The sequence below is a fragment of the Oncorhynchus mykiss genome, chromosome 3, assembly GCF_013265735.2.
Source record: "Oncorhynchus mykiss isolate Arlee chromosome 3, USDA_OmykA_1.1, whole genome shotgun sequence".
NCBI lineage: Eukaryota > Metazoa > Chordata > Actinopteri > Salmoniformes > Salmonidae > Oncorhynchus > Oncorhynchus mykiss.
In genome coordinates, this window is record NC_048567.1 from 16,550,788 (window position 1) to 16,575,738 (window position 24,951).

The 24,951-nt window shown below is 45.1% G+C and overlaps 1 protein-coding gene across 1 annotated transcript; it reads left to right on the forward strand.

Moving 5' to 3' along the window:
- The first annotated feature begins 647 nt into the window (after positions 1-647).
- On the forward strand, positions 648-24,436 carry LOC118946105 (activating signal cointegrator 1 complex subunit 3-like). The gene is made up of 2 exons (XM_036970562.1): positions 648-804; positions 24,233-24,436. The coding sequence occupies exons 1-2, from the start codon at positions 682-684 to the stop codon at positions 24,434-24,436; spliced, it is 327 nt and encodes a 108-aa protein (XP_036826457.1). The 5' UTR covers positions 648-681.
- The last annotated feature ends 515 nt before the right edge of the window (positions 24,437-24,951 follow it).

Consider the following 24,951-nt stretch of genomic DNA (forward strand, 5'->3'; position numbering starts at 1 on the left):
ATTGCCACTTTCTCATACAGTACATCTCCATTAAACTTTTCTTAATCTAAGTGGCCTGTTTCATATTTTTCAATAAATAGTGATTTATGCTGGTTGCTAGGGAACTAGTGATACTCTGCTGTACACTCATTTATCATGACCGTGACCTTTCACTTCCTCTCACTTTCTTTCTCTCTTTCTCCCCTCCCTGCACACCGTTCTCCCTTTTCTCTATATATATTTATCTCCCTCCCTCTTTCTCTCTCTACTCTCCTACCCGCTCCCTCTCTTCCCTCTCTCTCTCCCTCCCTCTTTCTCTCTCTACTCTCCTACTCGCTCCCTCTCTTCCCTCTATCTCTCTCTCCCTCCCTCTTTCTCTCTCTACTCTCCTACTCGCTCCCTCTCTTCCCTCCATCTCTCTCTCCCTCCCTCTTTCTCTCTCTACTCTCCTACTCGCTCCCTCTCTTCCCTCTATCTCTCTCTCCCTCCCTCTTTCTCTCTCTACTCTCCTACTCGCTCCCTTCCCTTCCCTCCATCTCTCTCTCCCTCCCTCCCTCTTTCTCTCTCTTCTCTCCTACTCACTCCCTCTCTTCCCTCCATCTCTCTCCCTCCCTCTTTCTCTCTCTTCTCTCCTACTCGTTCCTTCTCTTCCCTCCATCTCTCTGTCTCTCCCTCCCTCTGTAGATAGTGTATGTAGATCCTATGAAGGCCCTGGCAGCAGAGATGAGGAACTACTTCAGTAAGCAGATGGAGCCACTGGGCATTGCTGTCAAAGAGCTCACTGGAGACATGCAGCTAACTAAAGGGGAGATTCTGCGTACACAGGTACTGTACAAACACACACGGGTGCGCACGCACGCACACAGTTTTTGTGTAGGCTTTCCCTATGCTCAGTTGGTCCAGAGTGGAGTTGTGTTCTGCCTCACAACTGTTCTCTAGCGCCTCTCAGTGGTTGGCTCTCAGCTCGGCTCTCTGGATTACAGTAGCTCTGTACCCTCTTCACACTCAGCATGTTTACTTGCACTAATAAATCGATATTAAACGGATTATGACAGTAGGTCGGTTATGGCAAATGTCATGTAAACACTTTACTCTGCTTATTTTAAATGGCGTTAGGTCAAAATCATATTAAGCATACGCCGATATAAACACCTGGTGTTCTGAACAATCTTTTGAATTATTAGGACATTAATTATTAACAACTTAATCAAAGTTATAGCAGTGTATTTTAAAATGATTTTGCAAGAGTAATGTGACTGTTTTTTTGGCGGTAGTAGTGTAAGCTCACAGTCATTGGCGCAGTGGAAACTTTTGCTCTGGAGTGATGAATCACACTTCACCATCTGGCAGTCCGACGGATAAATCTGGATTTGGCGGATGCCAGGAGAATGCTAACTGCCCGAATGCAGTGCCAACTGTAAAGTTTGGTGGAGGAGGAATATAATGGTCTGGGGCTGTTTTTCATGGTTCGAGCTAGGGGCCTTAGTTCCATTGAGGGGAAGTCTTAATGCTAAAGCTTAAAACGACATTCTAAATTATTCTGTGCTTCCAACTTTGAGGCAACAGTTTGGGGAAGGTCCTTTCCTGTCAGCATGACAATGTCCTATCAGCACAAAGCGAGGTCCATACAGAAATGGTTTGTCGAGATCGGTGTGGAAGAACTTGACTGGCCTGCACAGAGCCCTGACCTCAACCCCATCGAACACCTTTGGGATGAACTGGAACGCCGACTGCGAGCCAGGCCTAATGCCCAACATCAGTGCCCGACTTCACTAATGCTTTTGTGGCTGTATGGAAGCAAGTCCCCACAGCAATGTTACGACATCTAGTGGAAAGCCTTCCCAGGCAAGTGGAGGCTGTTATAGCAGCAAAGGGGGAACCAACTCCATATTAATGCCCATTATTTTGGAATGAGATGTTCGACAAGCAGGTGTCCACATACTTTTAATCAAGTAGTGCATGTTTGCATTCATCTATATGCCAACAGTGCTCAACAATTAATCATAACCATTATAGATACAGTGCCTTGCGAAAGTATTCGGACCCCTTGAACTTTGCGACCTTTTGCCACATTTCAGGCTTCAAACATAAAGATATAAAACTGTATTTTTTTGTGAAGAATCAACAACAAGTGGGACACAATCATGAAGTGGAACGACATTTATGGGATATTTCAAACTTTTTTAACAAATCAAAAACTGAAAAATTGGGCGTGCAAATTTATTCAGCCCCTTTACTTTCAGTGCAGCAAACTCTCTCCAGAAGTTCAGTGAGGATCTCTGAATGATCCAATGTTGACCTAAATGACTAATGATGATAAATACAATCCACCTGTGTGTAATCAAGTCTCCGTATAAATGCACCTGCACTGTGATAGTCTCAGAGGTCCGTTAAAAGCGCAGAGAGCATCATGAAGAACAAGGAACACACCAGGCAGGTCCGAGATACTGTTGTGAAGAAGTTTAAAGCCGGATTTGGATACAAAAAGATTTCCCAAGCTTTAAACATCCCAAGGAGCACTGTGCAAGCGATAATATTGAAATGGAAGGAGTATCAGACCACTGCAAATCTACCAAGACCAGGCCGTCCCTCTAAACTTTCAGCTCATACAAGGAGAAGAATGATCAGAGATGCAGCCAAGAGGCCCATGATCACTCTGGATGAACTGCAGAGATCTACAGCTGAGGTGGGAGACTCTGTCCATAGGACAACAATCAGTCGTATATTGCACAAATCTGGCCTTTATGGAAGAGTGGCAAGAAGAAAGTCATTTCTTAAAGATATCCATAAAAAGTGTCGTTTAAAGTTTGCCACAAGCCTCCTGGGAGACACACCAAACATGTGGAAGAAGGTGCTCTGGTCAGATGAAACCAAAATTGAACTTTTTTGGCAACAATGCAAAACGTTATGTTTGGCGTAAAAGCAACACAGCTCATCACCCTGAACACACCATCCCCACTGTCAAACATGGTGGTGGCAGCATCATGGTTTGGGCCTGCTTTTCTTCAGCAGGGACAGGGAAGATGGTTAAAATTGATGGGAAGATGGATGGAGCCAAATACAGGACCATTCTGGAAGAAAACCTGATGGAGTCTGCAAAAGACCTGAGACTGGGACGGAGATTTGTCTTCCAACAAGACAATGATCCAAAACATAAAGCAAAATCTACAATGGAATGGTTCAAAAATAAACATATCTGTCATGTATTGTCATGTTGTGTCTTGTTTCTGTCCTTTCCCTTCACCCTGTCTCCCTCTGCTGGTCGTTATTAGGTTACCTTTTCTCCCCCTCTTTCCCCCAGCTGTTCCTTGTCTCCTCCTAACTACCTCGTCACCCCTTTTCCCACCTGTTCCCTTTTTCCCTCTGATTAGTCCTCTATATCTCTCTCTGTTTTTGCTCCTGTCTTTGTCGGATTCTTGTTTGTGTTATTCATGCCTGAACCAGACTATCGTCATGTTTGCTGCAACCTTGTCCTGTCCTGTCGGAATCTGCCGGTCCATCTGAGCCTACCTATGTTTTGTCATTAAAGAAGCTCTGTTTACGTTAATTCGCTTTTGGGTCCTCATTCACGCACCGTAACAGAAGAATCCGACCAAGAATGGACCCAGCGACTTCGGATCCTCTCCACTCAGCCGTCGAGATCCAGGGAGCGATGCTAGGCAGACACGAGCAGGAATTGTCTGCTGCTCGACATGCCGTTGAGACCCTGGCCACCCAAGTCTCCAACCTCACAGAACAGGTTCACCATCTCCGCCTCGATCCACCGGCCACTTCCAGGGCTTTCGAATCTCCGGAGCCCAGAATCAATAACCCGCCGTGTTACTCTGGGGAGCCCACTGAATGCCGCTCGTTCCTCACCCAGTGTGATATTGTGTTTTCTCTCCAGCCCAACACTTACTCCAGGAGCACTGCTCGTGTCGCCTACGTCATATCTCTCCTTACTGGACGGGCTCGTGAGTGGGGCACGGCAATCTGGGAGGCAAGGGCTGAGTGTACTAACCAGTATCAGGACTTTAAGGAGGAGATGATACGGGTTTTTGATCGATCTGTTTTTGGGGAGGAGGCTTCCAGGGCCCTGTCTTCCCTATGTCAAGGTAATCGATCCATAACAGACTACTCTATTGAGTTTCGCACTCTTGCTGCCTCCAGTGGCTGGAACGAGCCGGCTTTGCTCGCTCGTTTTCTGGAGGGTCTCCTCGCAGAGGTAAAGGATGAGATTCTCTCCCGGGAGGTTCCTTCCAGCGTGGATTCCTTGATTGAACTCGCTATTCGCATTGAGCGACGGGTTGATCTTCGTCACCGAGCTCGTGGAAAGGAGCTCGCGTTCTCCGTTGCCCCCCTCTCCGCATCACTACCATCTTCCTCTGCCGGCTCGGGTGCTGAGCCTATGCAGCTGGGAGTTATCTGCATCTCGACTAAGGAGAGGGAACGGAGAATCACCAACCGCCTCTGTCTCTATTGCGGTTCTGCTGGTCATTTTGTCACTTCATGTCCAGTAAAAGCCAGAGCTCATCAGTAAGCGGAGGGCTACTGGTGAGCGCTACTACTCCTGTCTCTCCTTCTCCTCCATCTACGCTGGACCGGTTCGTCAGCTTCCTGCAGTGCCTTAATAGACTCTGGGGCGGAGGGCTGTTTTATGGACGAGACCTGGGCTCGGGAACATGACATTCCTCTCAGACAGTTAAGGGAGTCCACGGCCTTGTTCGCCCTGGATGGTAGTCCTCTCCCCAGGATTCAGCGTGAGACGCTACCTTTAACCCTCACTGTTTCTGGTAATCATAGCGAAACCATTTCTTTTTTAATTTTTCGTTCACCTTTTACTCCTGTTGTTTTGGGCCATCCCTGGCTAGTTTGTCATAATCCTTCCATTAATTGGTCTAGTAATTCTATCCTCTCCTGGAACGTCTCTTGTCATGTGAAATGTTTAATGTCTGCTATCCCTCCTGTTTCCTCTGTCTCTTCTTCACAGGAGGAGCCTGGTGATTTGACAGGGGTGCCGGAGGAATATCACGATCTGCGCACGGTGTTCAGTCGGTCCAGGGCCACCTCTCTTCCTCCACACCGGTCGTATGATTGTAGTATTGATCTCCTTCCGGGAACCCCCCCCCCCCCCGGGGTAGACTATACTCTCTGTCGGCTCCCGAACGTAAGGCTCTCGAAGATTATTTGTCTGTAGCTCTTGCCGCCGGTACCATAGTCCCCTCCTCCTCTCCCGCCGGAGCGGGGGTTTTTTTTGTTAAGAAGAAGGACGGGTCCCTGCGCCCCTGCATAGATTATCGAGGGCTGAATGACATAACAGTGAAGAATCGTTATCCGCTTCCTCTTATGTCTTCAGCCTTCGAGATCCTGCAGGGAGCCAGGTTTTTCACTAAGTTGGACCTTCGTAACGCTTACCATCTCGTGCGCATCAGGGAGGGGGACGAGTGGAAGACGGCGTTTAACACTCCGTTAGGGCACTTTGAATACCGGGTTCTTCCTTTCGACCTCGCTAACGCTCCAGCTGTCTTTCAGGCATTAGTCAATGATGTCCTGAGAGACATGCTGAACATCTTTGTTTTCGTTTACCTTGACGATATCCTGATTTTTTCACCGTCACTCCAGATTCATGTTCAGCACGTTCGACGTGTCCTCCAGCGCCTTTTAGAGAATTGTCTTTTTGTGAAGGCTGAGAAGTGCTCTTTTCATGCCTCCTCCGTCACATTTCTCGGTTCTGTTATTTCCGCTGAAGGCATTAAGATGGATCCCGCTAAGGTCCAAGCTGTCATTGATTGGCCCGTCCCTAAGTCACGCGTCGAGCTGCAGCGCTTTCTCGGCTTCGCGAACTTCTATCGTCGTTTCATCCGTAATTTCGGTCAGGTGGCAGCTCCTCTCACAGCCCTTACTTCTGTCAAGACGTGCTTTAAGTGGTCCGTTTCCGCCCAGGGAGCTTTTGATCTCCTCAAGAATCGTTTTACATCCGCACCTATCCTTGTTACACCTGACGTCACTAGACAGTTCGTTGTCGAGGTTGACGCGTCAGAGGTGGGCGTGGGAGCCATTCTTTCTCAGCGCTCCCTCTCTGACGACAAGGTCCACCCTTGCGCGTATTTTTCTCATCGCCTGTCGCCGTAAGAACGTAACTATGATGTGGGAAACCGCGAACTGCTCGCCATCCGCTTAGCCCTAGGCGAATGGCGACAGTGGTTGGAGGGGGCGACCGTTCCTTTTGTCGTTTGGACTGACCATAGGAACCTTGAGTACATCCGTTCTGCCAAACAACTTAATGCGCGTCAGGCACGCTGGGCGCTGTTTTTCGCTCGTTTCGAGTTCGTGATTTCTTATCGTCCGGGCTCTATGAACACCAAGCCTGATGCTTTATCTCGTCTCTTCAGTTCTTCAGTAGCCTCCACTGACCCAGAGGGGATTCTCCCTGAGGGGCGTGTTGTCGGGTTGACTGTCTGGGGAATTGAGAGGCAGGTAAAGCAAGCACTCACTCAAACTCCGTCGCCGCGCGCTTGTCCTAGGAACCTTCTTTTCGTTCCCGTTCCTACTCGTCTGGCCGTTCTTCAGTGGGCTCACTCTGCCAAGTTAGCCGGCCACCCTGGCGTTCGGGGTACGCTTGCTTCCATTCGCCAGCGTTTTTGGTGGCCCACCCGGGAGCATGACACGCGTCGCTTCGTGGCTGCTTGTTCGGTCTGCGCGCAGACTAAGTACGGTAACTCTCCTCCTGCCGGCCGTCTCAGGCCGCTTCCCATTCCCTCTCGACCGTGGTCTCACATCGCCTTAGATTTTGTCACCGGACTGCCTTCGTCAGCGGGGAAGACTGTTATTCTTACGGTTGTCGACAGGTTCTCTAAGGCGGCTCATTTTATTCCCCTTGCTAAGCTTCCTTCTGCTAAAGAGACGGCACAAATCATCATCGAGAATGTTTTCAGAATTCATGGCCTTCCGTCAGACGTCGTTTCGGACAGAGGTCCGCAATTCACGTCTCAATTTTGGAGGGAGTTTTGCCGTTTGATTGGGGCTTCCGTCAGTCTCTCTTCCGGCTTTCACCCCCAGTCTAACGGTCAAGCAGAACGGGCCAATCAGACTATTGGTCGCATCTTACGCAGTCTTTCTTTTCGCAACCCTGCGTCTTGGTCAGAACAGCTCCCCTGGGCAGAATACGCCCACAACTCGCTTCCTTCGTCTGCGACCGGGCTATCTCCTTTTCAGAGTAGCCTCGGGTACCAGCCTCCGCTGTTCTCATCTCAGTTCGCCGAGTCCAGCGTCCCCTCCGCTCAGGCTTTTGTCCAACGTTGCGAGCGCACCTGGAAGAGGGTCAGGTCTGCACTTTGCCGTTATAGGGCGCAGACTGTGAGAGCTGCTAATAAGCGTAGAACTAAGAGTCCTAGATATTGTCGCGGTCAGAGAGTTTGGCTCTCCACTCAGAACCTTCCCCTTAAGACCGCTTCTCGCAAGTTGACCCCGCGGTTCATTGGTCCGTTCCGTATTTCTCAGATCATTAATCCTGTCGCAGTTCGACTTCTTCTTCCGCGATATCTTCGTCGCGTCCACCCGGTCTTCCATGTCTCCTGTATCAAGCCCGTTCTTCGCGCCCCCGCTCGTCTTCCCCCCCCCCCCCCCCATCCTTGTCGAGGGCGCACCCATCTACAGGGTCCGTAGGATTCTGGACATGCGTCCTCGGGGCCGTGGTCATCAGTACCTAGTTGATTGGGAGGGGTACGGTCCTGAGGAGAGGAGTTGGGTTCCCTCTCGGGACGTGCTGGACCGTGCGCTGATCGAGGATTTCCTCCGTTGCCGCCAGGTTTCCTCCTCGAGTGCGCCAGGAGGCGCTCGGTGAGTGGGGGGGTACTGTCATGTATTGTCATGTTGTGTCTTGTTTCTGTCCTTTCCCTTCACCCTGTCTCCCTCTGCTGGTCGTTATTAGGTTACCTTTTCTCCCCCTCTTTCCCCCAGCTGTTCCTTGTCTCCTCCTAACTACCTCGTCACCCCTTTTCCCACCTGTTCCCTTTTTCCCTCTGATTAGTCCTCTATATCTCTCTCTGTTTTTGCTCCTGTCTTTGTCGGATTCTTGTTTGTGTTATTCATGCCTGAACCAGACTATCGTCATGTTTGCTGCAACCTTGTCCTGTCCTGTCGGAATCTGCCGGTCCATCTGAGCCTACCTATGTTTTGTCATTAAAGAAGCTCTGTTTACGTTAATTCGCTTTTGGGTCCTCATTCACGCACCGTAACAATATCCAGGTGTTAGAATGGCCAAGTCAAAGTCCAGACCTGAATCCAATCGAGAATCTGTGGAAAGAACTGAAAACTGCTGTTCACAAATGCTCTCCATCCAACCTCACTGACCTCGAGCTGTTTTGCAAGGAGGAATGGGAAAAAAATTCAGTCTCTCGATGTGCAAAACTGATAGAGACCCCAAGCGACTTACAGCTGTAATCGCAGCAAAAGGTGGCGCTACAAAGTATTAACTTAAGGGGGCTGAATAATTTTGCACGCCCAATTTTTCAGTTTTTGATTTGTTAAAAAAGTTTGAAATATCCAATAAATGTCGTTCCACTTCATGATTGTGTCCCACTTGTTGTTGATTCTTCACAAAAAAATACAGTTTTATATCTTTATGTTTGAAGCCTGAAATGTGGCAAAAGGTCGCAAAGTTCAAGGGGGCCAAATACTTTCACAAGGCACTGTAACTAATTGCCAAATTGCCTCATATAAACTCAGCAAAAAAATAAACGTCCTCTCACTGTCAACTGCGTTTATTTTCAGAAAACTTATTTGTATGAACACAACAAGATTCAACAACTGAGACATAAACTGAATAAGTTTCACAGACATGTGACTAACAGAAATTGAATAATGTGTCCCTGAACAAAGGGGTGGTCAAAATCAAAAGTAGCAGTCAGTATCTGGTGTGGCCACCAGCTGCATTAAGTACTGCAGTGCATCTCCTCCTCATGGACTGCACCAGATTTGGGAATTCTTGCTGAGAGATGTTACCCAACTCTTCCACTAAGGCACCTGCAAGTTTCCAGACACTTATGGGGGGAATGGCCCTAGCCCTCACCCTCCGATCCAACAGGTCCCAGACGTGCTCAATGGGATTGAGATCCGGGCTATTCGCTGGCCGTGGCAGAACACTGACATTCCTGTCTTGCAGGAAATCACACACAGAACGAGTAGTATGGCTGGTGGCATTGTCATGCTGGTGGGTCATGTCAGGATGAGCCTGCAGGAAGGGTACCACATGAGGGAGGAGTATGTCTTCCCTGTAACGCACAGCGTTGAGATTGCTTGCAATGACAACAAACTCAGTTCGATGATGCTGTGACACACCGCCCCAGACCATGACGGACCCTCCACTTCCAAATCGATCCCGCTCCAGAGTAAAGGCCTCAGTGTAACGCTAATTCCTTCGACGATAAACGTGAATCCGACCATCACCCCTGGTGAGACAAAACTGCGACTCGTTAGTGAAGAGCACTTTTTGCCAGTCCTGTCTGTTCCAGCGACGGTGGGTTTGTGCCCATAGGCAACGTTGTTGCCAGTGATGTCTGGTGAGGACCTGCCTTACAACAGGCCTACAAGCCCTCTGCCCAGCCTCTCTCAGCCTATTGCGGACATTCTGAGCGCTGATGGAAGGATTGTGCGTTCCTGGTGTAACTCGGGCAGTTGTTGTTCCCATCCTGTACCTGTCCCGCAGATGTGATGTTCAGATGTACCAATCCTGTGCAGGTGTTGTTACACGTCTGCCACTGTGAGGACGATCAGATGTCCATCCTGTCTCCCTGTAGCGCTGTCTTAGGTGTCTCACAGTACGGACATTGCCATTTTATTGCCCTGGCCACATCCGCAGTCTTCATGCCTCCTTGCAGCATGCCTAAGGCACGTTCACGCAGATGAGCAGGGACTCTGGGCATCTTTATTTGGGGGTTTTTCGGAATCAGTAGAAAGGCCTCTTTAGTGTCCTAAGTTTTCATAACTGTGACCTTAATTGCCAGCCGTCTGTAAGCTGTTAGTGTCTTAACGACCGTTCCATGGGTGCATTTTCATTAATTGTTTGTGGTTCATTGAACAAGCATATGAAACAGTGTTTAATCCCTTTACAATGAAGATAGCCTAGGCCAGGTATGCCAAATTGGGTTCCCCCAGGGGAACGCGCAATGCCGTCGGTGATATGCCAACTTAAAATGTGTTTCACAATTTTTTTTAAACACTTTTTCATATAGTACAGATATATTTTCCAACTGGGCTATACATTTTGGTGAGGTTTTTTTCTCACCTGAGTAGTCTCGTTTCACTGCCAAAAATAAAATGAAACCGTCTTGTGTTCAGCGAAATAACAACACAATGTCAAATACAGGTAGCCTAGTCAAATAATTAACATCCAATCACATTAACCGTTACTCTCTAGCAGGAAACCTTCACTCTTGTGCAGTTAGAAACGAAACATAACAATTTGAAAAATAAACAACTGGAGTTTTTTGAGCGAGAATAAAGATTACTTTTGAGTAGTAAGACATTCATAAAAGCAACAGATACCGTTAATAAGAAGGGGCTAGAATCGTCTTATTTGATGAGCTACCGAGTAGCTAGGACAGGCAAGCCCCAAACTATTGTGGAGGACTTAATTCATCCTGCTACCGCGGATATGGATGGGACAATGTTGGGGAAAAAGCCAAAAAACTATACAGCCAATTGCTTCATCAAACAACGCTGTTTCACGACGCATCGGTGACATGGCAGGAGATGTTTTGAAACAATTCCTGCTTCACATGCAAGTCAGTGAATGCTATGCGTTACAGCTGGATGAGTCAACAGACGTGGCGGGCCTGGCACAGCTCCTGGTATATGTCCGTTACGTTTATGGGGCATCAGTTCAGGAAGACATCCTCTTCTGCAAACCCCTAGAAACCAGGACAACAGGAGAGGATATATTTAAAGTACTGGACAGCTTTGTGACATCAAATGGATTTTGGTGGTCAAGATGTGTTGGTATCTGTACTGATGGCGCAAAAGCCATGACAGGGAGACATAGTGGAGTGGTAACGCGCGTGCAAGCAGTTTCTCCTGACGCCACTTGGGTACACTGCAGCATCCACTGAGAGGCTCTTGCTGCCCATGGAATGCCTGTCCGCTTGAAAGACGTTTTGGACACTACAGTGAAAATGGTTAACTTTGTTAAAGTAAGGCCCCTGATCTCTTGTGTATTTTCTGCATTATGCATTGATATGGGCAGCGCTTTTACAACATGCTAGGCTCTGGTTATCAAGGGGTAAAGTATTGACACATTTTTTTTTAGCTGCGAGACTCGATTAAAGTTGTCTTTAACTGACCATCATTTTCACTTGTCAGACTGCTTGCATGATGACGAGTTTCTCACGCGACTGGTCTATCTGGGTGATGTTTTTTCTCGCCTAAATGATCTGAGCCTAGGATTACAGGGACTCTCCAACTATATTCAATGTGCGGGACAAAATTGAGGCGATTAAAAAGTTGGAGCACATCTCTGTCTGCATTAACAAGGACAACACACAGGTCTTTCCATCATTGTATGATTTGTTTGTGTGCAAATGAACTCAAGCTTACGGACAATGTCAAATATGTTATAGCGAAGCACTTGAGTTGGGTGCGAAATTATGCAGGTACTTTCCCGAAATGATGACAGTCAACTTACCGATATCTGAATAAGAGAGCCTCATCGAAATTGCAACAAGCGGTTCTGTGAAAATTGTATTTAATCAGAAGCCACTGCCAGATTTCTGGATAGGGCTGCGCTCAGAGTATCCTGCCTTGGCAAATCACTCTGTTAAGACACTGATGCCCTTTGCAACCACGTACCTATGTGAGAGTGGATTCTCGGCCCTCACTAGCATGAAAACGAAATACAGGCACAGACTGTGTGGGGAAAATGATTTGAGACTGAGACTCTCTCCAATACAACCCAACATTGCGTAGTTATGTGCATCCTTTCAAGCACACCCTTTAATCTGTGGTGAGTTATTCACAATTTTCGATCAACAAATAAGGTTTTATATGTAAGATGGTTAAATAAAGAGCAAAATTATTGATTATTATATTATTATTTGTGCCCTGAGCACAAGAGCAACAAAGTCATTAACCCCGCCCATTTCTACAATTTATCTTCTTAAAATGTGATTTTAAACCTATCCCTTAAACCTAACCTTAACCACACTGCTAAACTTATGCCTAACCCTAACCTTAAATTATGACCAAAAAAATATGTGTTTGAATTTTTTACGATATAGCCAATTTTGACGTTTTAGCTGTTGCAACTAGTGACAACCGCAAAGTAGCCTAAACGGAAATTAAACGCAATTATTATTCCAAAACTGCATCTCGTTGTTGGAACACACATTTCCTATACTTAAGTCAACCAGTACATTTTTTCTTTGTAATAAAACAGTCGTCATTTGGCATGGAATGTAGCTTGTGTATCTCATCAGTTAGATCTGTTTTTATAGGCATTTATTTTTGTAGGCCTAACGGCACGTGTGTGTACGGGGAGCAGTCGCAAAGCAATTGATTGAGTGAGACACGGAGGGAAAAAGGAATTTAGGGAGAACTGTTTGATGCTTGGCTTGGTTTCTCTTTTGTTATGCTCCACAAATGCTGCAAATGGAAAACTAGAGTCAAAGCACATGAACATTGTGTAGTGTCTTTGGCTATGCCGGATTAATTGCTAAAACATGCTGTTCTATAAAACTATCCGTAATTAATATCACCTGATTGAGCTAATCATGTAAATGTAAATAACTAGAGAGTCGGGCACCACAAAATAATATTTATAGAGCTGTTATCTTCCGAATAAACTCTTAAAGATCTAGTAATATTTTACATCAATAGCAGTCAATATCAATCGTCATCTTACTTCAGTCTCATAATCTGAAAGTTGTAAATTCTTGGTTATCTGCAAGAACCCTGGCTAACAAGTTGAATCAGCAATACAAAATTGAGTTGAATTATTTATTTACTAAATACCTAACTAATCACACAGAATTCACATACACATAATTAAATCATAACTTGATTACAAATTACGTCATAAAGGAAAACATCCCTAGCGGGCGGAACAGTTATGACAGCTTGTTACACAAAGGAAAAGGGGCTGGGTTTGAGTGAAAGAGCGGGAGACTGGGGAACAAAGGGAAGAAGCCGTAAATACAGTATCTTAAGCATTCTAAATTACCGCCCATTTGTAAAAGGAAAATGCAATAAATATTTACTGTGAGCTGCGCTTCAGTAGGTTGGTGGTAGATGGAAGACCGTGTGGCCAAACCGAGTCCTCTGTCCTTTGAAGAATGTCTCTGGTGGTCACTTGGATAAGTTGTAGTCACGTCGTTGTGTGGTAGATGGGATACTCTGTCTGTTCCTTCCTAACCTGCGTTTGCAGCTGCGGTCGCTAACTCAACGGCTAGGAGGTATCCCTTCTGTCGTGAATAAGAGTTCAAAGTTCATACCATTCGCAACCAAAGCTCATGCTGAAGTTGGCTTCATTCTGTAGTTTTTTTTCTGAACCATTCTGACAAAGGACCGTCATCCTACCTCATTTGAACAGGAAGTTATGTTGTCGTCAAGGGCTTATATAGGAAGGGACAGGAGGGTGTGTTTGAAAAGTTTTATAGCCCTTGTTCCTTCACAGGGGAGGGCCACTGATTGAGCAGCCCTATTTTATGAAAATCCAAATCTCACATTTTAGAAGCTAAAATCACATTTCATCCCATCACAAATAATTGAATATTCAAACATTTAAATTGAACAACAATTCCATGTGAATCTGATAACTCTGATGTGTAGACTTTCCACTGTAGAGTTTGTCATCTTATCATTGATGAGAATGTCTCAGATGACAACTGAACTGAGGTCATATTCATTAAGTACCACCACATATGTTCAATTGTTCAGATTACCAGAATATAGTTCATTTCCCCCCACATTCTGACGTTCCCAGAATCTCTATGTTAACCAAGGGTTTTGCAAATGTAACCTCAGTAGGGTAGAGAGGAAAAAGGGGGGGAAGGGGTATTTATGACTGTCATAAACCAACCCCCCGAGTTTTGAAATCAGTGGAATTAGAATATGATAACTAAGGAGATGGAGAAAACACCTGTCTCCAGATTACATCTTCAAACTATGGGGCAACCATGGCATCCGTGACAGGGAGAAGCATCCACCAATGATGTATACTGGTAAGGTAGTCTAGCTAGCACACATTTCTAATTTTGACCAAGTCGTTTTCAATTCAAGTTAGTGTACTGTTAGCTAGCTAATGTTACGTGTATGTTCTGACTATTCATATCTCAGAGCCATTTGTTTGCTAGTTATAGCCTAATGTTAGCTAGCTAACATTGAACCTGTTTGGTTAGCTATCTGCTCATGCAGGGTAGTTACCTACCTCATGCAGGGTAGGAACGTCATGAGTTGGGATTATGGTTCATTGTTTACTTAGCTAGCTACATGTCTTAACAAAATACTCCTATATGCAAGTAACCTTTTCAATAGAATGTCACTGTGACAACTGATGATAGACGTAGCTGGTAAATTTGCTCTGGCTATCTACTCCGATTTCAGTCACTCTCATCTGAGTGTGCCAGAGTGCAGAATTCTCAACACCCGTTGAATATGGGCAGTGTCAGATAACATAAAAACAGCCTTAACCAGCTCTGCTAGGGTGAGTAAAATGGTCTGTGAGCTGTTCTCTCATCTGGAAGTAGCTAGCAAGGTAGCCAATGTTAGCCAGTTAGCTTGGGTGCTTGACTGCTGTTTTTAGGACAGAATGCTCGGCTCAACCTTAAAGGAGATGGGTGGGGCTGAAGCTTAAGAGGGTGTGAACTATGCTGAATGGGTGTAGATAAAGAAGAGCTCTCCTGTAGGTACCAAAAGATTCAAAGGCCATTTTCTCAAAAGTGAGGTTGCAAATTTATCAACTTTCAAAGCAGAATTACTTTCCCATTATTCCTCAAATGCAGTGTATGATATACCATTTTGTAGGGACGTGGATCAGGAAACCAGTCAGTATCTGGTGTTAACACCATTTGCCTCATGCAGTTTGACACATCTCCTTCACATAGAGTTGATCAGGCTGTTGATTATGGCCTGTGGAATGTTGTTCTACTCCTCTTCAATGGCTGTGCGAAGTTGCTGGATATTGGTGGAAACTGGAACACGTTGTCGTACGCGAGTCTGGTGAATATGCAGGCCATGGAAGAACTAGGACATTTTCAGCTTCCAGGAATTGTGTGCAGATCTGCCCACTGAAGTCGGTTACAACGCCGAACTGCAGCCAGGTCAAGACCCAAGTGAGGACAACGAGCATGCAGATGAGCTTCCCTGAGACGTTTTCTGACCGTTTGTGCACAAATTATTTTGGCTGTGAACACCCAGTTTCATCAGCTGTCCGGGTGGCTGTTCTCAGACGATCCCGCAGGTGAAGGAGCTTGTTGAGGTCCTGGGGTGGTGTGGTTACACGTGGTCTGTGGCTGTGAGGCCGGTTGGGCGTAATGCCAAATTAGCTAAAACGACGTTGGAGGCGACTTGTAGTAGAAACATGGACATTCAGTTATCTGGCAACATCTCTGGTGGATATTCCTGCAGTCAGCATGCCAATTGCACACTCCCTCAACTTGCCATCTGTGGCATTGTGTGACAAAATCGCACATTTTAGAGTGACATTTCATTTATTTTTTTTACAATTTTATTTACAGTTGAAGTTGGAAGTTTACGTACACCTTAGCCAAGGACATTTAAACTCAGTTTTTCATGATTCCTGACATTTAATCCTAGTACACATTCCCTATTTATAGTCAGTTAGGATCACCACTTTATTTTAAGAATGTGAAATGTCGGAATAATAGTAGATTTCTTTCAGATTTAATTTCTTTCATCACATTCCAAGTGGGTCAGAAGTTTAAAAACACTCAATTAGTATTTGGTAGCATTGCCTTTAAATTGTTTAACTTGAGTCAAATGTTTCAGGTAGCCTTCCAAAAGCTTCCCACAATAAGTTGGGTGAACTTTGGCCCATTTCTCCTGACAGGGCTGGTGTAACTGAGTTAGGTTTGTAGGCCTCCTTTCTCGCACACGCTTTTTCAGTTCTGTCCACATAGGATTGAGGTCAGGGCTTTGTGATGTCCACTCCAATACCTTGACTTTGTTGCCCTTAAGCCATTTTACCACAACTTTGGAAGTATGCTTGTGGTCATTGTCCATTTGGAAGACCCATTTGCGACCAAACTTCCTGGCTGATGTCTTGAGATGTTGCTTCAATATATCCACATACGTTTCCATCCTCATGATGCCATCTATTTTGTGAAGTGCACCAGTCCCTCCTGCAGCAAGCACTCCCACAACATGATGCTGTCAACCCCGTGCTTCACGTTTGGGATGGTGTTCTTTGGCTTGCAAGCCTCCCCCTTTTTCATCCAAACATAACAATGGTCATTATGGCCAAACAGTTCTATTTTTGTTTCATCAGACCAGAGGACATTTCACCAAAAAGTAAGATCTTTGTCCCCATATGCAGTTGCGAACCGTAGTGTGGCTTTTTTTATGGAGGTTTTGGAGCAGTGGATTCTTCCTTGCTGAGCGGCCTTTCAGGGAGTGTCTATATAGGACTCGTTTTACTGTGGATATAGATACTTTTGTATCTGTTTCCTTCAGCATCTTCACAAGGTCCTTTGCTGCTGTTCATTGATTGATTTGCACTTTTCGCACCAAAGTACGTTCATCTCTAGGAGACAGAACGCATCTCCTTCCTGAGCAGTATGGCGGCTGCGTGGTCCCATGGTGTTTATACTTGCGTACTGTTGTTTGTACAAATGAACGTGGTACTTTCAGGCATTTGGAAATTGCTCCCAAGGATGAACCAGACATGTGGAGGTCTACAATTTATTTTCTGAGGTCCTGGCTGATTTCTTTTGATTTTCCCATGATGTCAAGCAAAGAGGCACTGAGTTTGAAGGTAGGCCAGGTACACCTCCAATTGACTCAAATTAAGTCAATTAGCCTATCAGAAGTTTCCCACTGGATTTGTGATACACTGAATTCTAAGTGAAATAATCTGTCTGTAAACAATTGTTGGAAAAATTACTTGTCATGCACAAAGTAGATGTCCTAACCGACTTGCCAAAACTATAGTTTGTTAACAAGAAATGTGTGGTGTGGTTGAAAAACGAGTTTTAATGACTCCAACCTAAATGTATGTTAACTTCTGACTTCAACTGTAACTTGGCAAGTCCCCAGCACAAGGTGCACCTGTGTAATGATCGTGCTGTTTAATCATCTTTTTGATATGCCACACCTGTCGTGCTGCTGTCGTCGTCTTAGGTCTCTCTTTATGTACTGTTGTGTTGTCTCTTGTCGTGATGTTTGTTTTGTCCTATTTTTATTTAGATATTTTTTCCCAGACACAGGAGGCCTTTTGCCTCTTGGTAGGCCTTCAATAACAATTTGTTCTTAACTGGCTTGCCTAGTTAAATAAAATAAATTAACACCTGTCAGGTAATTGGATAATCTTTGTAAAGTCGGTTTTACAGTATTGGGGGAAAAAAAATGTAATCTCTTGTTAAAGATTGCGTTTTGACGTCCGTTCAAGTATTCATGTAACCGTACCCACTGTAGTGCCAACCACAGACACACACACACAGACTATAGTGCCAACCCCAACTATACTGTTCTGGCTCAGATCTCTTTCTTTACATTGTCCATTGTAAACAGGCTAGCCCAGCACAGCTTAGCTCTGTTTGGCTCGATAGGCTCAGTATGTGAAAAGGGCATCTGTCATAGCAGCTTATGGCTGTATAGAGTAGCAGGGTTTACAAAGCAGAGGGAGATAACAGGAGAGAGTCTATTGTTGATGTTGTCTATCTGGGACAGAGATCCACACGGCCAATGCCAGTGTCTGGGACAGAGATCCACAGGGCCAATGCCCGTGTCTGGGACAGAGATCCACAGGGCCAATGCCCGTGTCTGGGACAGAGATCCACAGGGCTAATGCCCATGTCTGGGACAGAGATCCACAGGGCCAATGCCAGTGTCTGGGACAGAGATCCACAGGGCCAATGCCCGTGTCTGGGACAGAGATCCACACGGCCAATGCCCGTGTCTGGGACAGATATCCACACGGCCAATACCAGTGTCTGGGACCGAGATCCACATGGCCAATGACAGTGTCTGGGACAGAGATCCACACGGCCAATAGCAGTGTTTGGGACAGAGATCCACAGGGCCAATGCCCGTGTCTGGGACAGAGATCCACAGGGCTAATGCCCATGTCTGGGACAGAGATCCACAGGGCCAATGCCCGTGTCTGGGACAGAGATCCACACGGCCAATGCCCGTGTCTGGGACAGATATCCACACGGCCAATACCAGTGTCTGGGACCGAGATCCACATGGCCAATGACAGTGTCTGGGACAGAGATCCACACGGCCAATACCAGTGTCTGGGACAGAGATCCACACGGCCAATAGCAGTGTTTGGGACAGATCCACACGGTCAATACCAGTGTCTGGGACAGAGATCCACACGGCCAATGACAGTGTCTGGGAAAGATCCACACGGCCAATACCAGTGTCTAGGACAGAGATCCACAGGGCCAATACCAGTGTCTGGGACAGAGATCTACACGGCCAATGACACTGTCTGGGACAGAGCTCCACAGGACCAATAACGGCGCTTTACAGCTGGTCTCCTCACACTGTACTTTGGGCTCAGTTAGGGTCAGGTCATAACACAGACTTCAGTCATACATCTGGAGTCATACATCTGGCATTCTGCAGTGAAGAGTAGGAGACAATATAGTGTCCGTGAATCACATGGAAACGTACACAAAAACAACGTACACAATATGTTCTCCCCACTGTATATGGGTCCATTTGGTTCCATTTTCTACATACTTTCTGTTTGTAGTCTAAGTTTACGTTTAAAGGGTTTTTCCATCCCGAAAGTTATATACAGTGGGGAGAACAAGTATTTGAAACACTGCCAATTTTGCAGGTTTTCCTACTTAAAAAAACACTTAGGCGGTCCGCCCAAGGATTACAATGGCTGAGAGGTCAGTGTGTGGCTACTTGGTTGACATTATTTTAGGAGGGTTTGTGTGTGTTCTTTTGGTCTCCATATCTTATCTCTTTCTCTCCCTCGTCTATACTACCCCCCTCTCCATGTTCCTGATTCCTTGTTCTCGGCAGCCTTAGTTGTATTTGCCATGGTGACTGCAGTAAGTAGTACTGTAAAATACCAAATTCATATCCTGTTTATTGTCCACTGTATTTGTGCCCTTGAAGGTGGTGCTTGTATTTTAACGCGGGGGGAGGGAGAGAAGAGGAGATGCTTTCAACATTACCCAGCAGTACTTTAGTCAACCTCTTTTAAAGTGCTCTCCCAATTCAAAGTGTTCAAACAAGAGCCCAATGCTAGTTACAAAGGCTACTCTGTTTTCTCCAATTAACAAGATGGCTGGATATATTGGAAATGTGATTGGCATGAGTTGAGACTAACTCATATTTGAAAGGCGCCCGTGGTCAGGTTTAACTTGCCACTCACAAAATGAAGATGATGAATATAATGTTGTTATTGAGTAACTAAACCAATTAGATTGCCACTTGTTATGCTCGTAGTGACATAACCAATCAGATGTTTTCATTCAATTAAAATGATTAGTCAATTGTCCAATCCGATTTCCAATTGTAACAGCTCCCCAGCAAATCAACCAATTAGGTTGTTTGCCTCGGTGAGTGGCCTGTAAATGAGTTTGTTCTTGTCTTTAATGTATTTGTCAACACCTCTGTCAACCAGGTGTGTATTCTCTCAATGGTAAAATCATGCATATTTCCTGCTACTTCTCCCTTGTTTTATATTAATTTCATTAAGTATATATTTTCATTATTAGTCATTATTTTCCCCAGAGCATTTGACTGTATTTATTTGATTTATTTTACCTTTATTTAACCAGGTAGGCAAGTTGAGAACAAGTTGTCATTATGGTATGTGTGAGTCAACAGTGTGTGAAACAGAATGAAGAAAAGGAGGATGAATGGGATTTGTGAAGGATGTAGGCTAAACTCCTTCCCATCTAGTGAGCCCCTCACTGATGGAGGGGGTGAGAGGTAGACAGAGAGAGGAAGGACTAGGCTGAAAAGGTTGCCAAGAACAAGCATATCTAGCAAATCCAAAAGAGGATAGTAAGAGCTTAGACTTTAGAGGTTCATAAACCTCCTGGTACTTAAGGATGGTGAGATGAAAGCATAGAGAGAGACCGAGCGAGAGAGAGAAAGAGAGAAATCGAGGGGGAGAGATGTGAATCTTGAGAAATTAGGTCAATACCAGTTAATCTGGAGGTGTGTGTGTGTGTGTGTGTGTGCGTGTGCGTGCGTGCGTGCATGTGTGCGTGCGTGCATTTGTTTCCTTGTGAGAGAGAGGGCACACACACACTTTTAATGAGGATGGACTGGCAGAGGCTCAACAATATTATCCTTACCCCCTGCATACTCCCACCAACCAGCCTTGCTTCTCTATCTACCCAGACTGTAGAGCTTTGGATGAAATACAATTTCATGAAATGACATTCTGTTTCTGCTAGTGTGGAGTAAGTGTATAGTAAGTGTATTAAAACTCCATTAACTCCATTAAAGTTCACAGGTACTATAAAGTTAGCTCTCTGGAGACCTCAGGGTAAATAAGCAGGATTTTTTTTACATGATCCTCATACATTTTTGTAATCTGAAACAACTTTCCAACAGACCTTACTATTTATCCCCTCCCACAGACATATCACACCAGTGTTTGTTTCTCACTGTTCGCTTATATGTGTGACATCGTTGCTGTAGTTCGATACAGAGAAGATTAGCATTCCTACAATATTATTCTGTTGAAATGTAATTTGATCTCTGGGAAATGAAGCTAATTGATAACTTACTTTATATGTACATACTGTATTCTCCTCAGCTCATCCTACATAATTACTGCTGTACATACGTTCCATGTAGTAGTATTGTACTGTTGAGAACTTACTGCACTGCTGGAGCTAGAAACACCAGCACTTCCCTGTACCTGCTTTAACATCTGCTGGTCTGTGTACGCAACAAATGAACAATGTTTTGATTTATGGGTCTGCTGTTGTCACAACTCCCATTAAAAACATGCAGTGTACATCCACTGCATGTTTTATTGGGAGTTGTGTGTGTATATATATATATAAATATATATATATATATACACGCACACACAGATACATTTGTAGCCTTGACAAGCTATTAGTCGTTCACTTACAGTATGAAAGCAGTGAAACAATTCTACCTTCTTACCTTTCCCTCCTCGCAAACCCCCCCTCTCTCTCTCTGGCACCGATAGTTACCATGGTAACAGTCAATGGGCTTGGAGTGGCTGCTGGCTGGCAGACATGCCAGTGTGCGGGTGGGTGGGTGAATGGGCAGTGGGCGTGCTGGTTCTCCTAGTCCCTCAGTCCAGAGAGTAAATATTAACTTAATGACAGAGTGGCCCCCTGGTGCTCTGCTCCACAGACAGAAAGACACGCACCCACAGACAGACAGACCGTCAGACAGTCAGTCAGACAGGTAATTAGTAGATAAGTGGTAGTGTGGGAAGACCTTGCCATGCCCCTTGGTTCCACATGGCTGCACACATCACTGTTACCATGCTGGGTAGAGCTCCCCTTGTTAACATGGAGCTGGGGCTGAGTCACATTACATAGCAATATAGGGTCGGTTTCTCAGACACACATTAGGCGTAGTCCTAGACTAAAATGCTTTTTCAATGGAGATTCTCCATTCAGTATGATTTTTGTTTAGGGCTTAATCCGCGTTCAATAAAACCGCTCCGTGTGTTCCAGAATTGTTCTGATCCACTGGGTGCACGTTGGGTCGAGCCCCACTCATCCTATGGCTGCGTCTGACCACCACAGACGAGCTGCAACTTGCACATCAGAACAGTTCTAAGGACACTATTTCTACGTGATCATCATGGAACGTTGATTTGAATGTGGATGTCCATTCTAGTAATTGTAAATGTTCTATAATGGAAACCCACTTTGACACAGGTCTTTATCCGCCCCATTGTGTTCCAGGACTGCACTCTCTTCTATTTCACCAACGCTGCATATTCACAAATATTGTGTTTTTTCCAGGGGAAGGTTTAATCCGTGGGAGTCTGTTCAACCATAAATATTAAACACTTAGCAGCCAGTCATAGAAATAAATAACGAGATCAATATCAATGTTATTAAAAAACAACGCAAGGAAAATAATGGGTGTTTCCTGTTAAGTCAAATGGCGTCTTGTCATTGTTTTTGTTGTGTAATTAAAGAAAGCACTGTGGCCTGCTAGTCGTTGGTTTGGAAGCCAGAGCTTTCATTTAGATGAACCTGCAGCCTAATTAAGACAGCCACTTCTCTCATATCTGCTAGCACTGTGCCAGTCTCTAATGGCAATGTGTGCGTGGTCGTTTTCTCTCTGCTAGCACTGCGCCAGTCTCTAATGGCAATGTGTGTGCGTGTGTGGCAATGTATGTGTGTGTGTGCGTGCATGGCCGTTGCCTCTCTGCTAGGAAGGAGCGCCAGTCTAGCCAGATGGATTTGAATGCAAACTAGAGTCTAATGAAATTATTTTACAAAAAGTGTCTAATAGGAATTTTCACACACGCATGCACACACACACACACACACACACACACACACACACACACACACACACACACACACACACACACACCGATGGGTTGGCAAACAGCTTGCACACCATTCATTATGCATTGTTCTATTTTTCTATCGTTAGACGCTTAATTGCACTAGAACAATGGTTCTGAAGGGCCCAAAGGGTCCGGGTTTTAAACGGGAACAGGTGAGATGATGATTAAGAAGATGACAAGGGAGGAGTGAGGGATGTGTAGAGGATAGAGGGATGAACTGATAACACAGAGGATGGATAGAGTGCTCTGGTTGCAGGTGGTGTATATGACACAAGTAGGGCCTAGAGTTTTTCTTTATCATGTGACCTGGACAAGAAGAACTCTGTCCCCTAGTTAAACACAGTACCCTGACCTGATGTTCATTAAGAACTCTGTCCCCTAGTTATAACACAGTACCCTGACCTGATGGTCATTAAGAACTCTGTCCCCTAGTTATAACAGTACCCTGACCTGATGGTCATTAAGAACTCTGTCCCCTAGTTAAACACAGGACCATGACCTGATGGTCATTAAGAACTCTGTCCCCTAGTTATAACTGTACCCTGACCTGATGGTCATTAAGAACTCTGTCCCCTAGTTATAACAGTACCCTAACCTGATGGTCATTAAGAACTCTGTCCCCTAGTTATAACAGTACCCTGACCTGATGGTCATTAAGAACTCTGTCCCCTAGTTATAACAGTACCCTAACCTGATGGTCATTAAGAACTCTGTCCCCTAGTTAAACACAGTACCCTGACCTGATGGTGATTAAGAACTCTGTCCCCTAGTTATAACAGTACCCTGACCTGATGGTCATTAAGAACTCTGTCCCCTAGTTATAACAGTACCCTGACCTGATGGTCATTAAGAACTCTGTCCTCTAGTTATAACAGTACCCTGACCTGATGGTCATTAAGAACTCTGTCCCCTAGTTATAACAGTACCCTGGCCTGATGGTCATTAAGAACTCTGTCCCCTAGTTATAACAGTACCCTGACCTGATGGTCATTAAGAACTCTGTCCCCTAGTTATAACAGTACCCTGACCTGATGGTCATTAAGAACTCTGTCCCCTAGTTATAACAGTACCCTGACCTGATGGTCATTAAGAACTCTGTCCCCTAGTTAAACACAGTACCCTGACCTGATGGTGATTAAAAACTCTGTCCCCTAGTTAAACACAGGACCATGACCTGATGGTCATTAAGAACTCTGTCCCCTAGTTATAACAGTACCCTGACCTGATGGTCATTAAGAACTCTGTCCCCTAGTTATAACAGTACCCTAACCTGATGTTCATTAAGAACTCTGTCCCCTAGTTAAACACAGGACCATGACCTGATGGCCATTAAGAACTCTGTCCCCTAGTTATAACAGTACCCTGACCTGATGGGCATTAAGAACTCTGTCCCCTAGTTATAACAGTACGCTGTTCTAATTGTCAAAGTATGTCATGGATTTTGAGTATATGGGGCTGAACGGGTACTTTTGGATCGACTGACAAATCATGTCTGTATGTGTTCATCTGTCTGGCACTGACGGTGTGTGTCCATCTGTTTTCCAGATGCTGGTGACCACCCCTGAGAAGTGGGACGTGGTGACCAGGAAGAGCGTTGGGGACGTGGCCCTGTCCCAGATTGTAAAGCTCCTCATCCTGGACGAGGTGCATCTGCTACACGAGGACAGAGGACCAGTTCTGGAGAGCCTGGTGGCCAGGACACTACTTTTATTTTATTTTTATTTATTTTACCTTTATTTAACCAGGTAGGCAAGTTGAGAACAAGTTCTCATTTACAATTGCGACCTGGCCAAGATAAAGCAAAGCAGTTCGACACATACAACGACACAGAGTTACACATGGAGTAAAACAAACATACAGTCAATAATAAAGTATAAACAAGTCTATATACAATGTGAGCAAATGAGGTGAGAAGGGAGGTAAAGGCAAAAAAAGGCCTTGGTGGCAAGGTAAATACAATATAGCAAGTAAAACACTGGAATGGTAGTTTTGCAATGGACAGGCTACTACGACAGGCTAGTCCCTCTCTGTCTCAGCATAAGGCTCTAAAAAATATAAATATATATTGGTAGCACTGGTGCTCCCAACTTTAAAAAGTTAGTAGCACAAAATACAATGTAGGAGCACCAGAAATGTAAACATTTTTATTGATTGAGATAAAGCCTATATTGGAGATATAATATATTAATTATATCTACTTTTGAAGCACATGCTGTGGCTAGAAACTATAACCGTTTAAAGACATTGTTTGTCAATTATTATAT